We start from the raw sequence: 23,167 nt of genomic DNA on the forward strand, positions 1-23,167 counted from the left end.
AATTACAGGGAAAAAAACGTAAAAAACACAAACACATTGTGGCTAAACAATATGTTACTAAATAACCAAGAGATTACTGAGGAAATCAAAGAGGAAATCAAAAAATACCTAGAGACAAATGAGAATGAAAACATGATGATCCAAAACCTATGGGATGCAGCAAAAGCAGTTCTAAGAGGGAAGTTTATAGCTATACAAGCCTACCTCAAGAAACAAGAAAAATCTCAAATAAACAATCTAACCTTACACCTAAAGGAACTAGAGAAAGAAGAACCAAAAAACCCCAAAATTAGTAGAAGGAAGGAAATCATAAAGATCAGAGCAGAAATAAATGAAATAGAAACAATGAAAACAATAGCAAAGATCAATAAAACTGAAAGCTGGTTCTTTGAGAAGATAAACAAAATTGATAAACCTTTAGCCAGACTCATCAAGAAAAAGAGGGAGAGGACTCAAATCAATAAAATTAGAAATGAAAAAAGGAGAAGTTACAATGGACACCGCAGAAATACAAAGCATCCTAAGAGACTACTACAAGCAACTCTATGACAATAAAATGGACAACCTGGAAGAAATGGACAAATTCTTAGAAAGGTATAACCTTCCAAGACTGAACCAGGAAGAAATGGAAAATATGCACAGACAAATCACAAGTAATGAAATTGAAATTGTGATTAAAAATCTTCCAACAAACAAAAGTCCAGGACCAGATGGCTTCACAGGTGAATTCTATCAGACATTTAGAGAAGAGCTAACACCCATCCTTCTCAAACTCTTCCAAAAAATTGCAGAGGAAGGAACACTCCCAAACTCATTCTATGAGGCCACCATCACCCTGATACCAAAACCAGACAAAGATACTACAAAAAAAGAAAATTACAGACCAGTATCACTGATGAATATAGATGCAAAAATCCTCAACACAATACTAGCAAGCAGAATCTAACAACACATAAAAAGGGATCATACACGATGATCAAGTGGAATTTATCCCAGGGATGCAAGGATTCTTCAGTATACGCAAATCAATCAATGTGATACACCATATTAACAAATTGAAGAATAAAAACTATATAGGATCATCTCAATAGATGCAGAAAAAGCTTTTGGCAAAATTCAACACCCATATATGATAAAAACTCTCCAGAAAGTGGGCATAGAGAGAACCTACCTCAACATAATAAAGGCCATATACAACAAATCCACAGCAACCATCATTCTCAATGGTGAAAAACTGAAAGCATTTCCTCTAAGGTCAGGAACAAGTCAAGGATATTCACTCTCATCCCTATTATTCAACATAGTTTTGGAAGTCCTCACCATGGCAATCAGAGAAGAAAAAGAAATAAAAGGAATACAAATTGGAAAAGAAGAAGTGAAACTGTCACTGTTTGCAGATGACATGGTACTATACATAGAGAATCCTAAAGATGCTACCAGAAAACTACTAGAGCTAATCAATGAATTTGGTAAAGTTGCAGGATACAAAATTAATGCACAGAAATCTCTTGCATTCCTATACACTAAAGATGAAAAATCTGAAAGAGAAATTAAGGAAACACTCCCATTTACCATTGCAACGAAACAAATAAAATACCTAGGAATAAACCTACCTAGGGAGACAAAAGACCTGTATGCAGAAAACTATAAGACACTGATGAAAGAAATTAAAGATGATACCAACAAATGGAGAGATATACCATGTTCTTGGATTGGAAGAATCAATATTGTGAAAATGACTATACTATCCAAAGCAATCTACAGATTCAATGCAATCCCTATCAAATTACCAATGGCATTTTTTACGGAACTAGAACAAAAAATCTTAAAATTTGTATGGAGACACAAAAGATCCCGAATAGCCAAAACAGTCTTGAGGGAAAAAAACGGAGCTGGAGGAATCAGACTCCCTGACTTCAGACTATACTACAAAGCTACAGTAATCAAGACAATATGGTAATGGCACAAAAACAGAAATATATATCAATGGAACAAGGTACAAAGCCCAGAGATAAGCCCACTCATCTATGGTCAAGTAATCTATGACAAAGTAGGCAAGGATATACAATGGAGAAAAGACAGTCTCTTCAATAAGTGGTGCTGGGAAAACTGGACAGCTACATGTAAAAGAATGAAATTAGAACACTCCCTAACACCATACACAAAAATAAACTCAAAATGGATTAGAGACCTAAATGTAAGACTGGACACTATAAAACTCTTAGAGGAAAACATAGGAAGAACACTCTTTGACATAAATCACAGTAAGATCTTTTTTGATCTGCCTGCTAGAGTAATGGAAATAAAAACAAAAATAAAGAAATGGAACCTAATGAAACTTAAAAGCTTTTGCACAGCAAAGGAAACCATAAACAAGATGAAAAGACAACCCTCTGAATGGGAGAAAATATTTGCAAACGAATCAACGGACAAGGGATTAATCTCCAAAATATATAACAGCTCATGCAGCTCAATATTAAAAAAACAAACAACCCAATCCAAAAATGGGCAGAAGACCTAAATAGACATTTTTCCAAAAAGACATACAGATGGCCAAGAAGCACATGAAAGCTGCCCAACATCACTAATTATTAGAGAAAAGCAAATCAAAACTACAATGAGATATCACCTCACACCAGTTAGAATGGGCATCATCAGAAAATCTACAAACAAGAATGCTGGAGAGGGTGTGGAGAAAAGGGAACCCTCTTGTACTGTTGGTGAGAATGTAAATTGATACAGCCACTATGAAGAACAGTATGGAGGTTCCTTAAAAAACTAAAAATAGAATTACCATATGACCCAGCAATCCCACTACTGGGCATATACCCAGAGAAAACCATAATTCAAAAAGACACATGCACCCCAGTGTTCATTGCAGCACTATTTACAATAGCCAGGTCATGGAAGTAACCTCCATGCCCATCGACAGACAAATGGATAAAGAAGAAGTGGTACATATACACAATGGAATATTACTCAGCCATTAAAAGGAATAAAATTGGGTCATTTGTAGAGACGTGGATGGATCTAGAGACTGTCATGCAGAGTGAAGTATGTCAGAAATAGAAAAACAAATATTGTATATTAACACATATATGTGGAACCTAGAAAAATGGTACAGATGAACCGGTTTGCAGGGCAGAAATTGAGACACAGATGTAGAGAACAAATGTATGGACACCAAGGGGGAAAAGCAGCAGGGGGTGGGGTTGGTGGTGTGATGAATTGGGAGATTGGGATTGACATGTATACACTAATGTGTATAAAATGGATGACTAATGAGAACCTGCTCTATAAAAGAATAAATAAAATAAAATTCAAAAAAAAAAATAGTAATGTGCCAGTGTTACTGTCTTACTTTTATAAATGTACCACAGTTATGTATTAGGAGCAAATGGGTGAAGAGTATAAGGGAAGTCTGTATTCTCTGTAACTTTTCTGTAAATCTAAAATTACTCTAAAATAAAATGTTTATTTAAAAAAAAAAAGAAAGAAAATCAACTTCTCAACCTGCTTGAGACACTACATATACAGGAGGGTCGAGGTAAAAGGAGGGAACTGAGTAAAGTGAGGGAGGAGGACTTCCCTGGAGGTCCAGTGCTTAAGACTCCAGGCTTCCACTGCAGGGGGGCATGGGTTCAATCCCTGTTCAGGGAACTAAGATCCCGCATGCCAAGCAGCGCAGCAAAAAAAAAAAAAGAGAGTGAGGAATATTTATGACTTATCTGAGAACAGAGGTGTGGTATGCTAGGAACTGGGACAACACCCGTTTTACAACACCCATTTTCAGTCCTTCTATTGGCTCTTCTGGCTCTTTCCGTGGCAATTGTCAACTATCAGGTGTGTTATTTACCATGCAAATGTATTACAGTGAGCATATAATGAGGGTCTACTGAAGGTCAGGTTTTCTACCACCTTGGACATAGTTGGTTCTAACTGGTTTGGTGGGCTCTTGTTTTTCTCTTCTGGTGGTTTCCTGTAAGACTAGGATAACACCTCCCTGCAGCTGAAGGGCGAGGATTAGAGCTCAAGGCTAACAGTCTTGGTAACATTTGGAGAGGGGAACGGGCAGATCTGTAGAAAACATAGGATGCAGAACTGGCAAGTTAAATGACTTATTAGATATGAGAAGGAAAGAGAGGGAAGAGAAACATTAAGCACTTAGCTATGCTGGGCATTGAAGTAGCCCTTTCATATACATCAACACATTTGATGTGCCCACAGATCCGAGAGACGGGTTTGGTGAACTCTGTTTTGCAGATGAGGAAATAGGCTTAGGTAGGGCCTGATGCTATTATTTCTCCACTTGAGGCAGGCCAAACCATTTGTAGTTGATGTGAGCAAATTTTGTAATAAAATCTAGGACACGGAAAGCTGTACTTGCTTTTGGCATAATGTGGCCAAAGTTGTTGGACAGACTGAATAAGGTCAAAGTCACATTATTAGAAGGGCTCGCTTTTCTTGAGTACCAGAGGAGTTGGTCCCCAGAAGGAAATTAATTTTCATGGTGGTGAATTATGTTAGATTTTAGGCACGTTAGGCCCAAACCAACAACACCTCACCTATGGGTTTATACCCCGCTTCAGTCAAAGGGCCCAGATCTCTCTTCTGACAGGGGTCAGCAAAAACGAAGTTGGGAGGAAATCTTTTAACACTTCGAGAATGCTGGCCAAGGGAAAATTTGCAAGACTAAAGAATGGCTTGGAGGGCTGGGTCTTCATTGTTCTGTGGAGGGGAGGTAGGTTTTGAGGAAGATGGGGGAGGGGCCATGGAAAGGCTTGAAGGAGAGGATCTCCGCAGGAGGAGGAGGAGGAGCTCTTTTTGGAAAATTAGGGTAACCGGTTAGGATATCCTGTGAATACTGAAGCAATGAGGTTGTGCTCCTCTGGCGGTACATGGGTGCAAGTTATCCAAACCAAGGGCAGAAATCTCAGTATCCTTGTTACTCCATGTGATTTTGGGATTCTCCTCTGGGCCTCCAGTGAAGAGTTCCTGAGTCTGGGAATGGCTCCGGCAGTAGTGGATTTGGGGTTAAGGATAATCCCACTCCTTGGTCAGTGGATGGGCAGTGGTCCACGCCTCTACTGTGGACGACAGGACATCGAAGGCACCAACTGGCAGACGAGACCCAGGCAGAAGCGACTGTAAGGCTGAATCCCCTTTCCTTCTCCATTTCAGAGGGTGACTAGAGAACTAGGAGGACACAAAGGTGATGTATGTGTGCAGAGGGGCTGGCAGAGTTATTGTTTGCTGATGAGGTCCAGAGATTCGGACTGAGGTTTGTAATCCCAAAGCCCTCCCACTTTTCATGGCGGGTGACCTATGTTTCAGTATTGGGTATGTGAGGGTGCTCTTAATGAGGCCGGAAAAGAAAAAAAAATTGTGTTGTGGTGTCGTAGTAGTCTGCTCTGAGACTTGATGCCAATGTTTCTTAAATCTTGGTGGCCAGAACCTGGGAGAAGCTGCTCTTCTAACTAAAGCAGCTTGCAGTTTTCTGATTTATGTTTTAATGAAGACCACTCTTTTGTTTTGGAGAATTCCTTTCCAATACTTGAGTGGTCTTCTTGGTTTGGCAAAAGCAAAGACTTACTTCTATAGTGGAATGGACAGTTGGGACACAGCTGAACTGCCCTGCATAATAATGCCAATGGTAATCTCCTTTTAAGTTAACTTGCGAGACCAGCCTGAAATGGGTAGACGCAAATGTGGAAGGGAAATTATCTTCTGTTGGTGACACGTAGAAGTTGTTGAGAAGAGTGGAGAGATGACCTTGAGGGGCCCAGAATCCTTTTGGGAGGCAATGGGCTATAGATGCTGTACTTGTAATAGCCACTTCTGAATCTTCTCAGCTTTATATTAATAATTCTCCTATTATTCCCAAACTATCTGTAACAGACAGGTGTTAGCTATATTTTAGGGAATTGAGGGAGGATCCCATGTTCACACTTAGGATTTGCTTCTACCCTCTAGGACCTGCCCTCATCCCCCCAGGCCAGTGTGGTGGTAGCCACAGGTGGGTTGCTGTTGCTTCTGGGGCTCTAGTGGGTGGCTTGCTGCAGAAAGAATCTAGGAAGAATGTCTATCGAGCAAACGATGAGGCTTACTGGGGAGTGCCTGTGTTGAAGTTCAAGCAAATCTGGAAGTCTGACCTTAACTGAATCACAGACTAAGGATCAAGTGCATTCAGGGATGGATTCGTGGGGCATGAAAACATTTGAGGCTTCCCAAGAGTGTTGGGCCAGGGGGCTGGATTTTCCTTTAGTAAGAGGGTGGGTCCTTTTCTGTTGTTGATAATTAACCTGAAGTAGGACCTCTAGATAAGAGAGGGAGAGTAATTAGCAGCACTCCCTGCCAGCTCAGGGGGGGACTAGTAGGTACTAGTAGGCCACAGGTAGCTTTTCATCCTTAAGTTTCTGTGAAGCCTTCCTTGACTTGTGCCCTTTCCTTAACTTCCCTAGCCGACGGTTTTCCTTTCTCTGGCTCCTACTGCACTTTCTACCCACCTTTATCAGAGCAGCCAATTATCTTTTTAAAAATTTAATTGAAGTATAGTTTACTTACAGCCAATTATCTTGTATTGTAATTTGTAATCATGTTTCTGCCAGTAGACGGACTTCAAGGGCGAGGGACTGTGGCGCTGGTACACAGACTGCGGTTCAAATTCCAGCTGTGCCACTAGCTAGCTTTTTGACTTTAGGCAATTACTTAATCGCTCTATGCCTGGATTTCCTTATTAAAAATGGGCACAAGGCTCCGCATCGCCTGCGGCTGCTGGGAGAAATGAAGGTGACTGCGTGTAAAATACCAGACATAAAGTATGTGAAAAGTAAGGGGCGCCTAGCAGCGTAAACGTTTGTTAATTAACCTAACCTTTATTTGGTGCACTCAAACATTTACTGATCACCTACTGTGTTTCAGGGCTGGGAGCGCTCCCTCCCGGGCGGAGAAACCTCACGTGCGGCCCGTGGGCCTTGTCCCGCGGGCAGCCTCAGGACTGGCTCCGCCGAAGAGAAAACCCCGCCCACAGCCCTTGCGATCTCGTTAGCGATTGGGCCGGGACCATCCCGCAGGCATTCTGGTTGCTAGGCTCGGGAGGTGGGGACCTAGGTTGCGCCTGCGCAGGTTGAGGGCGAAGATGCTTTCCGGTCGGGAGGGAGGAGGTGACGTCAGAGGCGGTGGCAAGCGGGGGCGTCCTGTAGCTCAGGTGACGTTGTATCTGTGGGCCGTAGGACCGCGTCACAAGTCGGCGACTGAGCTTTGGCGTTGGTGGTCGAGGCAGCGAAGGCGGCAGCGGCGGCGACAGCTCTGGGGTTTGCGTCTCGGGGTGTGTCGGCCGCCGCTGCTGCTTGGGCCTGGTATGTACAAATGGCTGGTTAGGATTCTCGGCACCATTTTCCGTTTCTGTGATCGGCCGGTGCCCCCTGCCCGGGCCTTCCTGAAGAGGCGGCGCTCGAACAGGTGAGAGGAGAGGGGGCCGAGCGCCGGCCTGGCTGTTCCCCTCCCCCACCCCGGGCTTGGCCGGCATAGCGCTGATCCAGCCAGGCAGGCCCCGCTCGGCAGAAACAGGTAGCTGGGGCGGAGGCGGTTAGAGGTGCGTGTCGCGGATGCCCTGGTGACGTAGTCGCTCCTCCGCGCTGTGCAGATGGGAATCCTGATGATGGAAGGAGCTAGTGGTCGGTGACGGTTAGGATCTTTCTTGTCAGAGTTCAAGCTGGTTGCTGTCAACAAATGGGGCTGTATCATATTTTGCTGCTCTTAGGTTGAAAACTGAAAATTGAAGGAGTACTGTCTTTGTGTGGCTCCTGTTTACAAAGCACACTCCCAAGTGTTATCTGTGCGCAATAAGTGCAGTTAAGGGAAGTGAGACTCACAGCTTGCCCAAAGCCCTTTCGATTACACTTACCGTTCTCTTAGCACCGAGAGACAGCAGCTGTCTTGTTCTGAAACAGCTGTCAAACTGTGTGTGTGTGTGTGTGTGTGTGTGTGTGTGTGTGTGTGTTTTGCTGGGGAGGGAGAGTGATTCTGTGCTTTAGAATTAGCGTATGAGAAAAAAAAAAGTAGGTACTTCATTCCTTTAAAAAGATCACTAGTCTGTACTCTAAAATTCAGTTAAAATTTTTGGGAAACTAAAAGTTGTTCTCAGCATTTACCTGTTGGTTTGTCCTATTTCATAGTGTCTATCCCCTTCCCTAAGAATTAATCTAGAGAATAAAGTACCATACCAATTCTATACATAACCTCCCAACTTTTAATGATCAAGTGTTAATTTCATTTTTTAAATTAAGCCTCAAGATCATTGGAGGATGGTTTCTTGGAGCTTGAGAAAACAAGATGATTACTTAATGTATGAGTCTAAGAATTCAGATCATTGATGAATTGGCTGTGAGCTAAATTCCATCATGTGTTCCAGAGAGGGCAAGGTTTTAACGTATTCTTTCTACCTTTCTGTAGGGTTGATACAAGGATCATTTGACAACAAGTTGTAAAGTACCTAAAATGATGCTTAGGGTATATAAGGGTAGTGTTTGTATATTCTGCCCCAAGGGCCTTGTGCAGAGGCTGGTGCCTGACAGGCACTTGGTACATATTTATTGAATAAGGAAATGTTAATTTCCTCTCCCCTGTCCTTTATTTTTACTGCGAATCTCTGCTGGTCAGGGAAATAGTGGCTTGTAGGTCAAACTCCTGTTCTTTACCACATCCTTTATCTAAAACAACTCTTTTAAATGTAAGCCATTTTTCAGTCCAGATGAAGATAGTAAGTCTTGTTGGGATGTTTAAAGTTATGAACTGAATGGTATTCTCCTGGGATTTATTCTGTTCATTTTTTTCGTAAATATGATCATTCATAATCATCTTTAGAAGGATGATTATACCATGAACCTTTAACATTCTTGAGGTATAGGTCCAAAAAGTTTCCTGAATTTCCAAATTCTTTGTTATCACTGTAACATAGTTTCCATGATAAAAATGCAGTTAAATATAACACCTTTTTCTGGCTGAGAACTATCTTTTGAAGCTTCTTGTATTGTCTACTTCTATCTGAAGTAGAAAGTGACTTTCTTTGGGGAGGGTGTCATCTTTCAAAAGGAAATTATTTGTTCTTAAATCATTTCTGGAGAGAAAAGGAATAGCATAGTCCTAAGCTTTTACCTATATTCATTTACTAGTTAAATGATTTCTGACCAGTTTCATGTTTGTACTTTAGCCAGACTACAGATTATTATGTAATAGGGAGTTTTGGATCTCATATAGTTGAAACCATAGTGTTATGTCCTCAAATGCTAAAGGCCTACTATAGCATAAACGTTAGTTGGATCTCATTTTATGACAAAGTGAATGGAAGGGGGTGTGTTGCATGAATAGTAAGCTTACTTATAGGAGTGCATATGTGTGTATATGAATATATGCATATATATCTCTTTTCTTTTTTTTCAGCACTCTGCTTTCTACAGTGGACACTGATGAAATACCAGCCAAAAGGCCGAGATTAGGTATTAAATATTAATTTTAAAAGTTAGTTTTTTATATAAGAAAAGTTTATGTATGGACAAAATTCAAAAGATAAAAAGTACATACAGTGAAAAGTAAGTCTCTTTCCTGTCCCTCTTCTACTCAGTTATCTTCTCTAGAGGTAACCAGTGTTAGCAGAGACGTAAGTATCTTTCCAGATAAATAAGCCTGTATGTTGAAAGTGCATTTCAAAATTCCACATCTTCCTATACAGAAAAGGTGCTTTTTAAATTTGGGGAGAAAACACTGTAAAAACTACTTCAAACTGAGTCATCTAGTTCAGATAGCTGAGTGAACCAGTGTAATCTGTTGCCTCAAATTGTTTACTTCCCTATATCTGAAGGGCTAGACATTGCTTGGTAGAAGAAAATAAAACTAGATTAGAGTAAAGAGAAAAGGCACAGTGGAATACTATAGTAATACTTTCCTCTTTCTCAAAAATGCACGTGAATTTGAATCTACCTCCGGATGAGGTAAAGAGTGGACATGTCTGTGTTAATATTTCATTTAAATCCAATGAGTGCTTATGGAGCCTGTCTTACTGTTAAGCAATGTGTTAGGTTCCACAGGAAGTACAAAAATAAGTATGACAGGGTCTCTTTTTAAGGACCTTAAAATTGTAGGGGGTGTATGATTATATAGTGGGGGGTTTTAAGACAAGTACGTAAATAATACTAATGTCTATGAGGATATGATAAGTGATATAAGAAAGGCAGTAACAAAATACTGTCCAATTTTCTGCTGGTTAAGAGTCTCAGTAAATATTTGATGAAGGATCTAATATGTGAAATGAGTCTTGAAGCATAGATAGGGTATCAACAGAGAGCAATAGGGAGGAAAAGCATTCTAGGCAGAGGGAACAGTATGGGAAATTATGTAATTCAGGAAATAGCAAATAGAACTTAGGGAAAAAGTTGACCAAAGAGAGAGTTCAAAATATAGAGGGACTTTGAATGCCAGGAATTTATACTAAATTCATTAGGACAGTATTTCCCAAAGCACAGGATAGATACCAATTCAAGAAATGATTTTAGGAGATACAACATTCATAGCATTAAGTATCATCTGAATTATGTTATAAACTAAAAATGTTGTATCCTTTTCAGTTATTTTTAATTTATGATTATTTTAAGCAGAAAACATGTTGATTTAATGCTAGCATGTATTTAAAACTTGTCTAATACATGCTAATCTTCCCTTTTTTAACAGGCCCAGCTAGAACTTAATATTGTTGTTTTCATTTCCTCATAAGGCAAATGAGGTTGCTTTACATCAACAGTAGTAATATAAAGTTACCTTTCACAAATACATTTGTTTAGCAAAAAAAAGTGAGTCAATTTTATAGAAAAATATAAATAAACAGCTGTATGTGGTTAAAAAACAAAAATCTTTGATGGTGGTATTAGAGAAGGTTCCTGAAATAATTCTGGTATGTTAAGGTTCTCACCGTCCATGATTTCCACGAAATATATATTAAGATTTTCTGACTAGAAACTATAGAAGGGAGCCTAAGCCAAGGGGGAAGCAATGGGTAGCAGAGATAATACTTCCTGGTAGAGTTTGTAAAGGTCTCTAGCAGTGCTGGCCAGTAGAACTCTCTGAGATGATGGCTATTGAGTACCTGAAGTGGGGCTATGCAACTGAGGAACTGAATTTAATTTTAATTAAATTTAAACTTGGGTAACTACCTGTTGATACTGGCTACTATATTGGACCGTATGAGTCTGTTGGCTGCTTTGGAGAGAAAAAAAGGAAGAGTGAAAAGAAGAAGCAGCTTAGAATTGCAGACTCATGATCTTACAGATGAAAGGGATCTGAAGCGATCTACTTAGTCTAGTCTCAGCAAAATAAGATGGTCTTATCTTCATTTTACAGATGAGGTGGGCCTTCCTGCCTGCTTTTTTTTTTTTTTTTTTTAATTAATTAATTTATTTATGTCTGTGTTGGGTCTTCGTTTCTGTGCGAGGGCTTTCTCTAGTTGTGGCAAGCGGGGGCCACTCTTCATCACGGTGCGTGGGCCTCTCACTATCGCGGCCTCTCTTGTTGCGGAGCACAGGCTCCAGACGCACAGGCTCAGTAGTTGTGGCTCACGGGCCTAGTTGCTCCGCGGCATGTGGGATCTTCCCAGACCAGGGCTCGAACCCGTGTCCCCTGCACTAGCAGGCAGACTCCCAACCACTGCGCCACCAGGGAAGCCCTGCTTTTTGTTTTTTAATCAATGAGATCTTTTGACATAATTTGGGGGCATACTCAGATTTTGACAAAACTTATGGGAAAATAAATATCACAGTACTTTTTGTGCGCACTTATGTTATTACACATTTATGTTATTACGAGTACTTCCTGCCGTTTGGAGTCTGGATGACAGTCTGGATGATAAGCACCAATCCCTAAAGTTCTTTTTCTCCCACTTACAGCACAGTAGAATGTAAGTGATATCCCTCAACGTTATTAGAGGGATAACCTGGAATTCTCTCCAGTTCCTAAAATGAGAAATAAGGCATTTGCAAATTTTGGTACTTCTAACTATTCTATAGTGACAGATTACTTCAAATTGGATTCTGCTTTACCCATCTAGCACATCTTTCTTGTTGTTTAAGTTATTCCCCTATCTTCCTGGAAAGTATTTTATATCTTATATGTTCTGGAGTGCTTGATGTTTAAAAGCCACCATTTCACTTTCAGGGTATTTTTCTCTAAAGCAGAATATCGTTAAGATGATGACCCCTTGGGCTTCCCTAGTGGCGCAGTGGTTGAGAGTCTGCCTGCCAATGCAGGGGACACGGGTTCGAGCCCTGGTCTGGGAAGATCCCACATGCCGCGGAGCAACTAGGCCCGTGAGCCACAACTACTGAGCCTGCGCGTCTGGAGCCTGTGCTCCGCAACAAGAGAGGCCGCGACAGTGAGAGGCCCGCGCACCGCAATGAAGAGTGGCCCCCGCTCGCCGCAACTAGAGAAAGCCCTCGCCCAGAAATGAAGACCCAACACAGCCAAAAATAAAATAAATAAATAAGTAAATTTAAGAATAAAGATGTTAATCTGAGATCACAAAACGATCTTTTAAAAAAAAAAAAAAAGATGATGACCCCTTTATCTCAAAGTAGTGCTTTAGAAAACCTTAATTAGGAAATAGAAAGGAAATTGTAGAAAACAAATCAGCAGTGTAGAAGTGAGAAGGGGGTAGTGTGATAAAAGGAGGAAGTGGGGAAAGCATTGAAATCTACCCCTCACCCTTATTTATTTACTTACTTATTTTGTAATCTTTATTTTTGGTGGCAGGGAGGGGTGAGTCTGAGATCTTCCAACACATCTTCTCCAGTAGAGGCATAGCTTTGTTTCATCCTAGACGTTTAGGAGCCACATATCTTATACTTCACTAATTTCCATCCTGGATATAGCCAAGGTAGTAAGTAGTTGTTTAGGACAACTATATTGTTAACCTGCCTGAGAAGTAAGGACAAACCAGTGAGTAAATGGTAATGCTTCCTAGAATTCTGCCATACCTAGTAACTATATGCTCCAGGTTGTCTAAGTTATGCCCGTATGTCTCTGGAAAAGATTTATTTTACAGTATATATTCTGGGGAACTCATTGCTTAAAAGCTGTCATTTCAGGACTTTTTTTTGTGAATCAGTATGTGATTTGCTAAAATGATGGTTTCATGCTTTTGTAACCTCCTAGATATTTTACTAAAAAAACCCCAAAATGCTAATGCTGGAATTGCAGTTATTCAGATACGAGAAAAATTATTTTTACAGGTACCTTTTTCTCTCAATGGTTGAAGATAGGACTTCTAATAAAAATTGAGAGAGGCCTTTTCTAAGATATAATCTTTTTTTTTTTCTTGCTAAAAGTTTAAGTACTCTCTATATGTATATGTAATCTATATTACACTTTCTAGGTTGCTTTATTCACCAAGTGAAAAACAGTCTCTACAATGCTGCCAGCTTATTTGGATTCCCATTCCAGCTGACCACAAAGCCCATGGTGACTTCTGCTTGTAATGGAACACGGAATGTGGTCCCTTCAGGAGAGGTCAGTGGGGATAGGCTTCACTGGGGCTACTGGTCTTTGTACTTAATCATTAAAGTTAAATTTTAGAAATATTCTCTTTTTAGGAATTAATATGTAGAATGACTTCTTTCCGAAATGTTCATGTCTTAATTAGCCTTGATACAGACCAAAAAATGAAAGATTAAGGAATTGCACATTTAAAAAATATTTATAAGGAGCCTAATTACTAATACAGTTGACCTCTGAACAATGCTTGGGTTATGGGCCCCAACTCTCCACACAGTCAAAAACTCACATAGTTGGCCTTCCAGATCCTTGGTTCTGCCGTATCTGAGGTTCTGCATCCGTGGATTCCCAATCAGTAATCATGTAATACACTAGTATTTACTATTGAAAAAAATCCACATTTAATTGGATCCACGGAGTTCAGACCCTTGTTCAAGAGTCAACTCTACATCTGGTTTTCTTGTTTAAATATGTGTGAAGAATCTGGGATTGTTACTTTTTACATCATTTTGTGAGTCTTGGTCTTACTGATGAAGTTTCTTCTGTGAGGTAACTAAATCATCACCAATAGAGTGATTTTTTTTTTTTTCATATTAAGACTTATTTAAATTCTAAGAGTTAATACAGAGATGATTCTTTTTGATTTTAAGGTATTTTCGAACTCTTCATCTTCTGAACTGACAGATTCCGGATCCTGGAACAACATGCTGAAACTGGGTGAGGTGGTCAAAAACATTTCTGCTTCCCCTACCTCCTTCTGCCTCTGTTCTCTGAGTTTTGGGAATGTGAAAGGAAAACACTGATTTGGCTTCAGATGAGAACACAGATATATTCTCCCTACCATTCTAAAAAGCAAATCGCTTTCCTTTAGTATTGTCTTTGAATTTACTGTTATGTTTCCTATTTGCTTTATCAGCGTCTTTAATGTGACTTAGATCAGGGCTTATTTATTAAAAAGAAAAAAAAAAGTGTTACCTGAGAGCTTACTCTGTCAGACACTGTGCTAAGTTATCAGGAATAACAAAATAATAAAACCTTTAGTAGCAAAATAACAAAACAAAATAATAGAATAATAAAACCTTTAATAACAAAATAGCAAAACAAATAACAACATAATAAAATAACAAAATAATAAAACCCTGCCTTTGAGGGACATCATCTGATGGGGGAGCAACCTTAGGTTCCCAGTTCTCATGGTTTTGTGGATTAGGAACCTCCATATCATCCTTAGATCCTGAAATTGAATTGTAATTATTATATATACTATATAAAATGCTCTGGTGGGGAAAAATAGGAAGAAGCCAGAGTCCTGAAAATGATTGTGATCTCTGCCACACAGATAGGCTTGTAAAGTTTGAGAGGAAGGGGGAAAAAGAGCTTTTAGAGAAGTTGTGGGTTCAGAAAATTGACATATAGAGAGGATGGTAGATTTATCTTGTGCCTGAAGTACCAGCACTATATTTCTGTGGGTTTGTGTAGCCTAGTCAGAGAAGCATGGGTATTCCTAGGGCAGATTTCTTATATAAAGAAATCCACAATCTCAAATCGGAAATGCTTGGAGATATGTTTGGGAATTCCACATTTTTCAGTTGTTTATTGAATATTATTTAAAAAACCCCAACAGGATTGAACATTGATTCAAGTCAGGTTTTACAAACAAATGAGTGCAGGTCAGTTCACGTTTTGCTGCTACTGACTTAAGAAAAAACTTTGAGCTTTAGACCTCTTTGCATTTTGGAGTCCTCAGGGACTCCAAACCCCTGTAGTAGCTCCAGCAGATAACGTGGCTGATGAAAATTTTGTTACCCTTTTTTGAGGTATAGTAACCGTCTCACAGGTATTAGAAGCTTCCAGGGAAATGTAGTAACAAAGCAGATTTTCATTTAAAAATACTTCTGTTTTCTTGAGAAGAAGAAACAATTTGAAAAATTTACTCAATTTGATTAGATTACAGAGTTTATAATCATTGAGTTCTTCATGCCTTTTGTTGGCCCCAGCAAGCAAAACTAGTAAAGCTTTCCTATGAATTGTTACTACCTACCTGAGAGCAAAGACAGACTAAGCACTATTGCTTTTCCTTTAACTTTTACAAAATGTGTGCTAGAAAGTAATAGAATTTGAAAAAATAAGATATTTAGTTCTACAGTAAAGACTGCTCACAGATTTTCTTTTCTTTTTTTTTTTAATTAATTAATTTATTTTTGGCTGTGTTGGGTCTTTGTTGCTGCAAGCAGGCTTTCTCTAGTTGCGGCGAGTGGGGGCTATTCTTTGTTGTGCTGTGCGGGCTTCTCATTTCGGTGGCTGCTCTTGTTGCAGAGCATGGGCTCTAGGTGCGTGGGCTTCAGTAGTTGTGGCTCATGGGCTCTAGAGCGTAGGCTCTGTAGTTGTGGCACACGGGCTTAGCTGCTCCACAGCATGTGGGATCTTCCCAGACCAGGGCCCCAACCTGTGTCCCCTGCATTGGCAGGCGGATTCTTAACCACTGTGCCACCAGGGAAGTCCAGATTTTCTTTTCTAATGCAGACTGTTCACAGGTATTTTTGTGTGTGTTTTCTGTTTTTATTTTACAATTACAAATGGTTTTTAAAAATAGGTAATAAATCTCCTAATGGAATAAGTGACTATCCAAAGATCAGAGTGACAGTAACTCGAGATCAGCCACGCAGAGTCCTGCCTTCCTTTGGGTAAGTGTTAAATTCTGCCTTTCTGTAAATGGAAACTTAGTAATTTTTAGGTGGTCACTCTTGCTAGGCATTCTCACTTCTATTATGTAATCTTGTTAAGTAAGTACTCTGAGGTTAGTAACTTGCCAAATATCATACAGCTGGTGAGAGACGTACTCAAGTGTGTGTTACTTTTTCTACCATATCATATGCCTATATAATGTGATTTTGAAAACCTTTAATTTTTAAAATTATTTTTAACTTTTATTTTTTGGCTTCACCATGTTGCTTGTTGGATCTTAGTTCCCCAACCAGGGGTTGAACCCAGGCCCTCGACAGTGAAAGCACTGGACTGCCAGGGAATGCCCTTTAAAACCTTTTAAAAAAGAATTGTCACTCACTGCTAAACTTTTTTTTGAAGTATAATATGCATTCAGAACAGTGCAGAAATCATGTATACAATGAATTGTTATTATTTTATTAGTAATTTTCTTCTCTCTGTGTTCTCACTTTCTAGAACTTCTGTTGCTTGGATATCGGACCTTATGGATTGATCTAATTTAATTTTCATATATAATTCTCTTTTGTTTTTGTCCTTACCCTTTTTTAAAAAAAATCTTCTACCACCGAGATAACATATATGTATACTTTTTTTTTTTTTTGGCTTCATAGTTTTTAAGTTGTAAGCATCCTCCCACTCCCTATTCCCCATGGCTTTTTCTTTCTCCAACCATCGAATTCTTATTATAGAGGTGCAATATCTTTTCTTATCTCTCTAAAGCTGTTAATTATTTTAAAATTTCTTCTCCTACTTGCTTTGTCTGCTTCCTTTGAGTTACTTCTCCCCCTTTGGTTTATTTTGGTTTTATCTTTCTTACGAGTTCTTATTCAAATACCTGGTAATCCTTGGCTATCCACTCATGTTTGAAAATGAGACACTAACTATAAAAAGTAAGGTTCCCTGGAGGTGGATAAATGGCTGATTGTAGGATTAGGAGAGATAAAGTAAAAAATGATTGTGGAACATCCTGTGCCAGCAATTAAAGGAGCCCTAAAAACCTGGGGACATTATCAACATGACACAGGAGGAAACTTGAAGGGGCTTTCACTGGCCAGCTGGGGACAATTTAAGCATCAAATGAATAAAGACAAGAATACACATGTTAATAAATACATAGTGTGGGAGGAAAAGGTCTTTATAGTAGAATGCCAACTAGTAAGTGTAGAAGGAATGATGGAATTAGAAAATCACCATCTTTTAACTATCACAGTAATAACTGATATATACAGGAATTGTCAGTTGAGCTAAAACTAGTAAGTAAAAGTTTTATGAAGTATGGAATATTTATATAAACTCAGACTTTTTCCCCACAAATTACTTACTAATTATAAAGGGAAAAATAGTAACTTCAGAGTGAAGAAACCTGCCTGATGCCACCTTAACCAAAGGATCAAAGTTTAAATCACCCACAGTGGGCAAACTCACATCCTGGCCTCCAGATACATTGCACTGAGCAGGACATCATCACCTAATGCAGTATTCCTGAAAAGATCAATAATCTGAATATAATTATGAGAAAACTGGTTAAGCTGAAACTAAGGTTAATTCTACAAAACATCAGGCTTATACTCTTCATTTTACTCTTCATTCATACTCCTCCTCTTTAACCTGTGATTATTTAGAAGGGTAGAATTATATTGTTTAATTTCCAGATACTTGGGGCTTTCCAGATATCTTTCTGTTACTGATTTCTAGTTTAATTTCATTATGGTCAGAGAATATACTTAGTACGATTTCATTCCTTTTAAATTTGTTAACATTTGTTTATGTCCTAGAATATATTCAGTCTGGATGTTCCATGTTCACTGAAAAGAATGTGTCTTCTGCTATTGTTGGGTGGAGTGTTCTGTAAATGTCAGTTATTGTTTGCTGATAATGTTTTACAGGTCTTACTGATTTTCTGTCTACTTTTTTATTGATTGATGAGTATCGAGTGTTGATGTTTCCTACTGTAATTGTGGACTTGACTATTTCTCTCATCCAGTTATGTCAGTTTCTGCTTCATGTACAGTATTTTGAAACTCTGTAGGTGAATACATTTGACCTAGATTCACCAGTTGTTACCATTTTTCCAGTTTGCTTTATCATTCTCTGTTATATGTACATAATATTTTTTTCTGAATCATTTGAGAGTAAGTCTTAGACTCATGCCCCTTTAATCATAAGTACTTGAGTGTGTTTATTTCTCAGAATGAGGACATTCACTTACATAATCACAGATTACCAAAATCAGAAAATTTAACATTGATATAGTACTATTATATAATCTTATTTAAATTTCTCTATTATAGAGATTATTTTTTTCTGGCCCACAGTTCAGGGCAGGATCATGTATTACATTTAATTTTCATGTCTCTTTGATCTTCTTTAATCTGGAACAACGCCTCAGCCTCTCTTTGTCTGTAATAGCATGAATATTTTTAAAGAGTACAAAGCATTGCTTTTGTAGAATCCCTTAATTTTGTCTGATGTTTACTCATGATTTATTTTAGATTATGCAAATTTTTTGGTAAAAATACTGCATATGTGATGTGTCCTTTCTTAAACCTCACATCAAGAGAGGTAAGATGTCAGTTTGTTCCATTATCGGTAATGGCAAGAGAGGCAGGCTCTATCAACCAGCAACAATGACTAGGTGAGGGCTTCATGGCTTCCCATTCTTTAGCATTTATTAATTTAGTATTCATTAATTTAGTATTCAGCAGATACTGATTGAGTGCCTTTTGGCTTAGATCATGTACCAGGATACGGTGGTGGAAGGATGAAATCTCTGTCTTCATGGACTTTAAAGTTTAGTGTGGGATGCAGTCCCACAGTGACACCAATAATTAATCAGTCACACCAGTAATTAATTTCAGTGGTGCCAAATGACTAAAGGAAAAGTGTAGTACCAGAGGAGGGTATGTTGTGTAATAGCGAGCTAAGCCAGAGTTGGAGTTGGAAAATTGGGCATGAGGAAAAAGGCAAAGGCTTTCATGTGGAAGCCCTGGTGACTGGGAATAGACATTCTATAGCAGAATTCTGGGGTGCCCTCTGCTCTAGAGATCTAATTTTTGTGAATGGTGGTTGTCTGATTTGCCAGGAGCAAGCTTAACCTGAGACAGCTTAATCACAGGATTGTCTGGAGCTTAAATTCCAGCAATTTAAGCCGTTTGGGAATAACTTTTTCTTTTTTTTTTCCTCTCAGTTTTACTTTGAGTTCAGAAGCCTGTAATAGAAGACCAGGTGGCCGTCGCCATAGCAAAGGCAATCTGGAGAGTTCCTTAACGTGGAAGCCTCAGGAACAAGTTGTAACAGAGATGATTTCTGAAGAGGGTGGCAAGGGTCTGAGGCGTCCCCATTGTACTGTGGAGGAGGTAAGCCCTTTTAGCCTGATCTCTTTTAAAAGCAATTTTAGGAATTTGGGTGGGGGGGCAGATAAATAGTATATGTTCTGTGGTACAAAATTCAAAAGGTATAAATGGGTGTACAGGGACTGTAAATTTCCCAGTCTCCCTTCTATATCTGGCCCCTATTTGACTCCAATGCTTATATGTATTCTTCTGTATATATGTAGTCAATTTTCAGGTAAAAGAAAGAAAAAGGAATCATATTAGGAAAAGGTACGATTATAGATTCTTTCTTTTTGGGTGCCTGAATTATTCTAACTTGTTTCTTGTATAAGCTATAATAACTGTGACGAAGTAAGGGAAGTAAATGGTGTACATGTCTGCTTTTTCCTTCCATTTTTAGGGCACCTAGCATGATGTCTTCATCAACAATCTTCCCTTCCCTCTTGAAGTCTTCACTTATTCCAGGAGAATTTAGAACTATTCCTGTCTCTGGCATTTCCCCCAGACCATCACCTATTGCAATTTGCTAGATGGTTTTCTGAGCCACTTAGCTTAGTTCATCAAAGAAATGTTTATTTGGGTCCCAGGTGCTGTGCCAGTTTTCAGCAATTCAGAATTGAATAAAATATGGTCCCTGTTTTCTAGGAGCTTATACATTAATTGTTGTAATCAGCAAGCAAGTAGGCAGAGAAAGGAATGGACTGCAGCCCTGGAGGGGATTTTAAGGAGAGGTGTCAAAGTAGGCTTCAGTACCTCCTAGATGAGAAATAAGGGATGGGACTGAGCAGATAAGTATGGGGTATACACAGGCCATATTCTAGAAATATTAGAAGGTAGTATTAGCAAGGACATACTTAGTGGTTAAGTGTGATATAAGGTTAGATGGAAGAGCCTGAGTCCCAGATTTCAATCTTGGATAAATATGTGCCACTGACCAGGATACCCTACATGTTTAGGGGAAGGTGATGACTTCAGTTATGGACATTGTTTAAAGTGCCTGTGAAACACGCAAGAAGACCTGTCCTGTAGACTTTTGGATATATGGGAGTTTTGAGAAGAAGGCAGGGTTAGGGACACATTTCTGAATCTTCTGCATATTGGTGTTAGATAAATCAAGGGAGCTGAAGAGATTATTCAGGGAGAGTATGTAGTGTGAGAAGAGATAATGGGCAGAACCATCGACATTTACAGGCAGTCAGAAGAAATAATATTCAGTGGAGACTGAGAAGATAAGAAATTAGGGGCTTCCCTGGTGGTCCAGTAGCAAAGAATCCGCCTTCCAATGCAGGGGATGCAGGTTTGATCCCTGGTTGGGAACTAAGAACCCACATCCTGCGGGGCAACTAAGCCCACGCACCACAACTACTGAGCTTGTGCACCTCAATGGGAGCGCCTGTGTGCTGCAAGCTACAGAGCCCACGCGCCCTGGAGCCTGCACGCCACAGCTAGAGAGAAGCCTGCGCGCCACAACAAAAGATCCCACGTGCCTCATCGATGATCCTGCGTGCCACAACTAAGACCCGACGCAGACCCAAAAAAATAAAGAAAATAAATAAATATTTTAAAAAAAAAGAAATCAGGAGAGTGTATTGTCCAGCAAGGCAAGGTGAGGTTAGCAGGGTGAGATGCTGGAGAGAGGTCAAGTGACAGAAGAGCTGAAAATGTGTCCATTGGATTTGGCCATAGAGGGTCATTAGTGACTTTGGTGAGACCAGTTCTGTTTTGGAAGCTGAATGTTCTGAATATGCAAGTGGATTATTTCTGCTGAGTTTTTTGTGGTTAACCCAGTTTCACTGTCAAAAACTCAGATGCTATCAAGGTCTAGCAGATAATGTAAATGAGTGAAATGGGCTGGAGTGAATAGGTGACCAAGGGAATAAATAGTCTTACATAGCTCTGGATTGTTGATACAGCGTTTCAAAAGAGACCAGATGTTATTGGATTTTTCTTTTTAATTTATAAAGTTGGTAATTAAAATTAAAGGAATTAAAAGAACACTAAAATTACAAAAACACTGTGCTGGCGAATGAAACACATCTATGAGCTGCGTTTGACCTCTTTGTTTATGATTTAATTATAGGTTTGATGTGCTGGTAGTTATCTAAATGCTTTCTTTTATTTAGGGTGTTCAAAAAGAGGAAAGAGAGAAATACCGAAGGTTATTGGAGCGACTTAAAGAAGGTGGTCATGGAAACTCTGTTCCTCCTGTAACTTCAACTCATCATAGGTAAAGATGCGTTAACAAGATAAATGCTTTGCCAGACATCTTTTTCCTTTTTTTTGGAGAAGGGATTGGTGGGAAGGGCTTTGTTGAAAAAAGAGATTAATATTGAGAGAGCGAGCCCTGTAATTTGTCTGTATTGATGGATTATATTGAACAGTGGTTTTACAAAATAGAATTTTCTGTTAGCTTTAAGAGTCCTTTGTTCAAGTGAACTCTTACATAAAACTCTGATACAGAAAAGTGGAATCACTGGTTGAAGTCAGGTTCCCAGGGAGCAGAGAGTTTTTTCAACCTCCCCAACACACGTTTCTCATGACCTCTGTCTTCCTCTCTTTTTCCCCCTCTTCTCCCCAGCTCTTCCCTCCCTTCATCTCCTCCCACCCGCACCCCACCCCGCCCCCCCGCCATGTACACATAGTCTCTGAGGCATCCTAGTGGATGCATCTTAGCACAGTCGGAAATCTTCCACTCTAGAGACAAGATTAAAATCATCCCAGGTCATAAGAAGTTTTCCTTACAGACAGTTTGTTAATTAACTGTGCTGAGTTGACCAAATAGATGAGAATGGCAGAAGGAACTGATATCTGGCCTTTTATTTCCCTGTAAACAAGGGGACAAAAAATATGCGAGCTCAGGTTTGAGATCTACTTGATAATTCTGACAAGCGGTGTGAGAATACACAGAGGGGAGTCCCAGAAATTATGTAACAGTAAGTTGAAGGTGAAGAAGTCACAAGACTGTCTAGCTTGTTGAATGCAGAAATAACAAGAATTTTAACTTTGGGAATTTTAACTTTGGTTGTGAACTTTAAAAAGAAATTCAGGAACTTCCCTGGTGGCATAGTGGTTAAGAATCCACCTGCCAATGCAGGGGACATGGGTTCAAGCCCTGATCCGGGAATGTCCCACATGCTGCGGAGCAACTAAGCCCGTGCGCCGCAACTACTGAGCCTGCACTCTAGAGCCCGTGAGCCACAACTGCTGAGCCCATGTGCCACAACTACTGAAGCCCGCGCACCTAGAGCCCGTGCTCAGCAACAAGAGAAGCCACCACAATGGAAAACCCACGCACCGCATCGAAGAGTAGCCCCTGCTCACTGCACTGGAGAAAGCCCACGCCCAGCAATGAAAACCAAACACAGCCAAAAAATAAAGAAATTTATTTAAAAAGAAATTCAGTTTAGTCAATCAGAATGTTCATATTTTTTTCCATTTTGACTAGCCACTGTTGGGAGCAACAGTATGCTTCATGAACTGTTGGTTTTGTCATGTCAGCAAAATCCTCAAACTATTTTGCTTATTATGGTTTTTTTGTTGTTGTTCTTTTTCTTCTTATGTTCTTTTAATGTGTT

The 23,167-nt window shown here is 39.5% G+C and overlaps 1 protein-coding gene across 1 annotated transcript in view; it reads left to right on the forward strand.

The window, feature by feature from the left end:
- The first annotated feature begins 7,172 nt into the window (after nucleotides 1-7,172).
- The window catches only part of SENP2 (SUMO specific peptidase 2), a 30,399-nt gene continuing 14,404 nt past the window's right edge, over nucleotides 7,173-23,167 (forward strand). The window contains exons 1-7 of the mRNA XM_059920716.1: nucleotides 7,173-7,461; nucleotides 9,442-9,497; nucleotides 13,418-13,551; nucleotides 14,187-14,253; nucleotides 16,130-16,220; nucleotides 19,448-19,616; nucleotides 21,716-21,819. Coding sequence (XP_059776699.1) covers nucleotides 7,361-7,461; nucleotides 9,442-9,497; nucleotides 13,418-13,551; nucleotides 14,187-14,253; nucleotides 16,130-16,220; nucleotides 19,448-19,616; nucleotides 21,716-21,819 — 722 coding nt within the window. The 5' untranslated portion in view covers nucleotides 7,173-7,360. The remainder of the gene's footprint in view (nucleotides 7,462-9,441; nucleotides 9,498-13,417; nucleotides 13,552-14,186; nucleotides 14,254-16,129; nucleotides 16,221-19,447; nucleotides 19,617-21,715; nucleotides 21,820-23,167) is intronic.

Source organism: Balaenoptera ricei, chromosome 4, assembly GCF_028023285.1.
Source record: "Balaenoptera ricei isolate mBalRic1 chromosome 4, mBalRic1.hap2, whole genome shotgun sequence".
Classification (NCBI taxonomy): domain Eukaryota; kingdom Metazoa; phylum Chordata; class Mammalia; order Artiodactyla; family Balaenopteridae; genus Balaenoptera; species Balaenoptera ricei.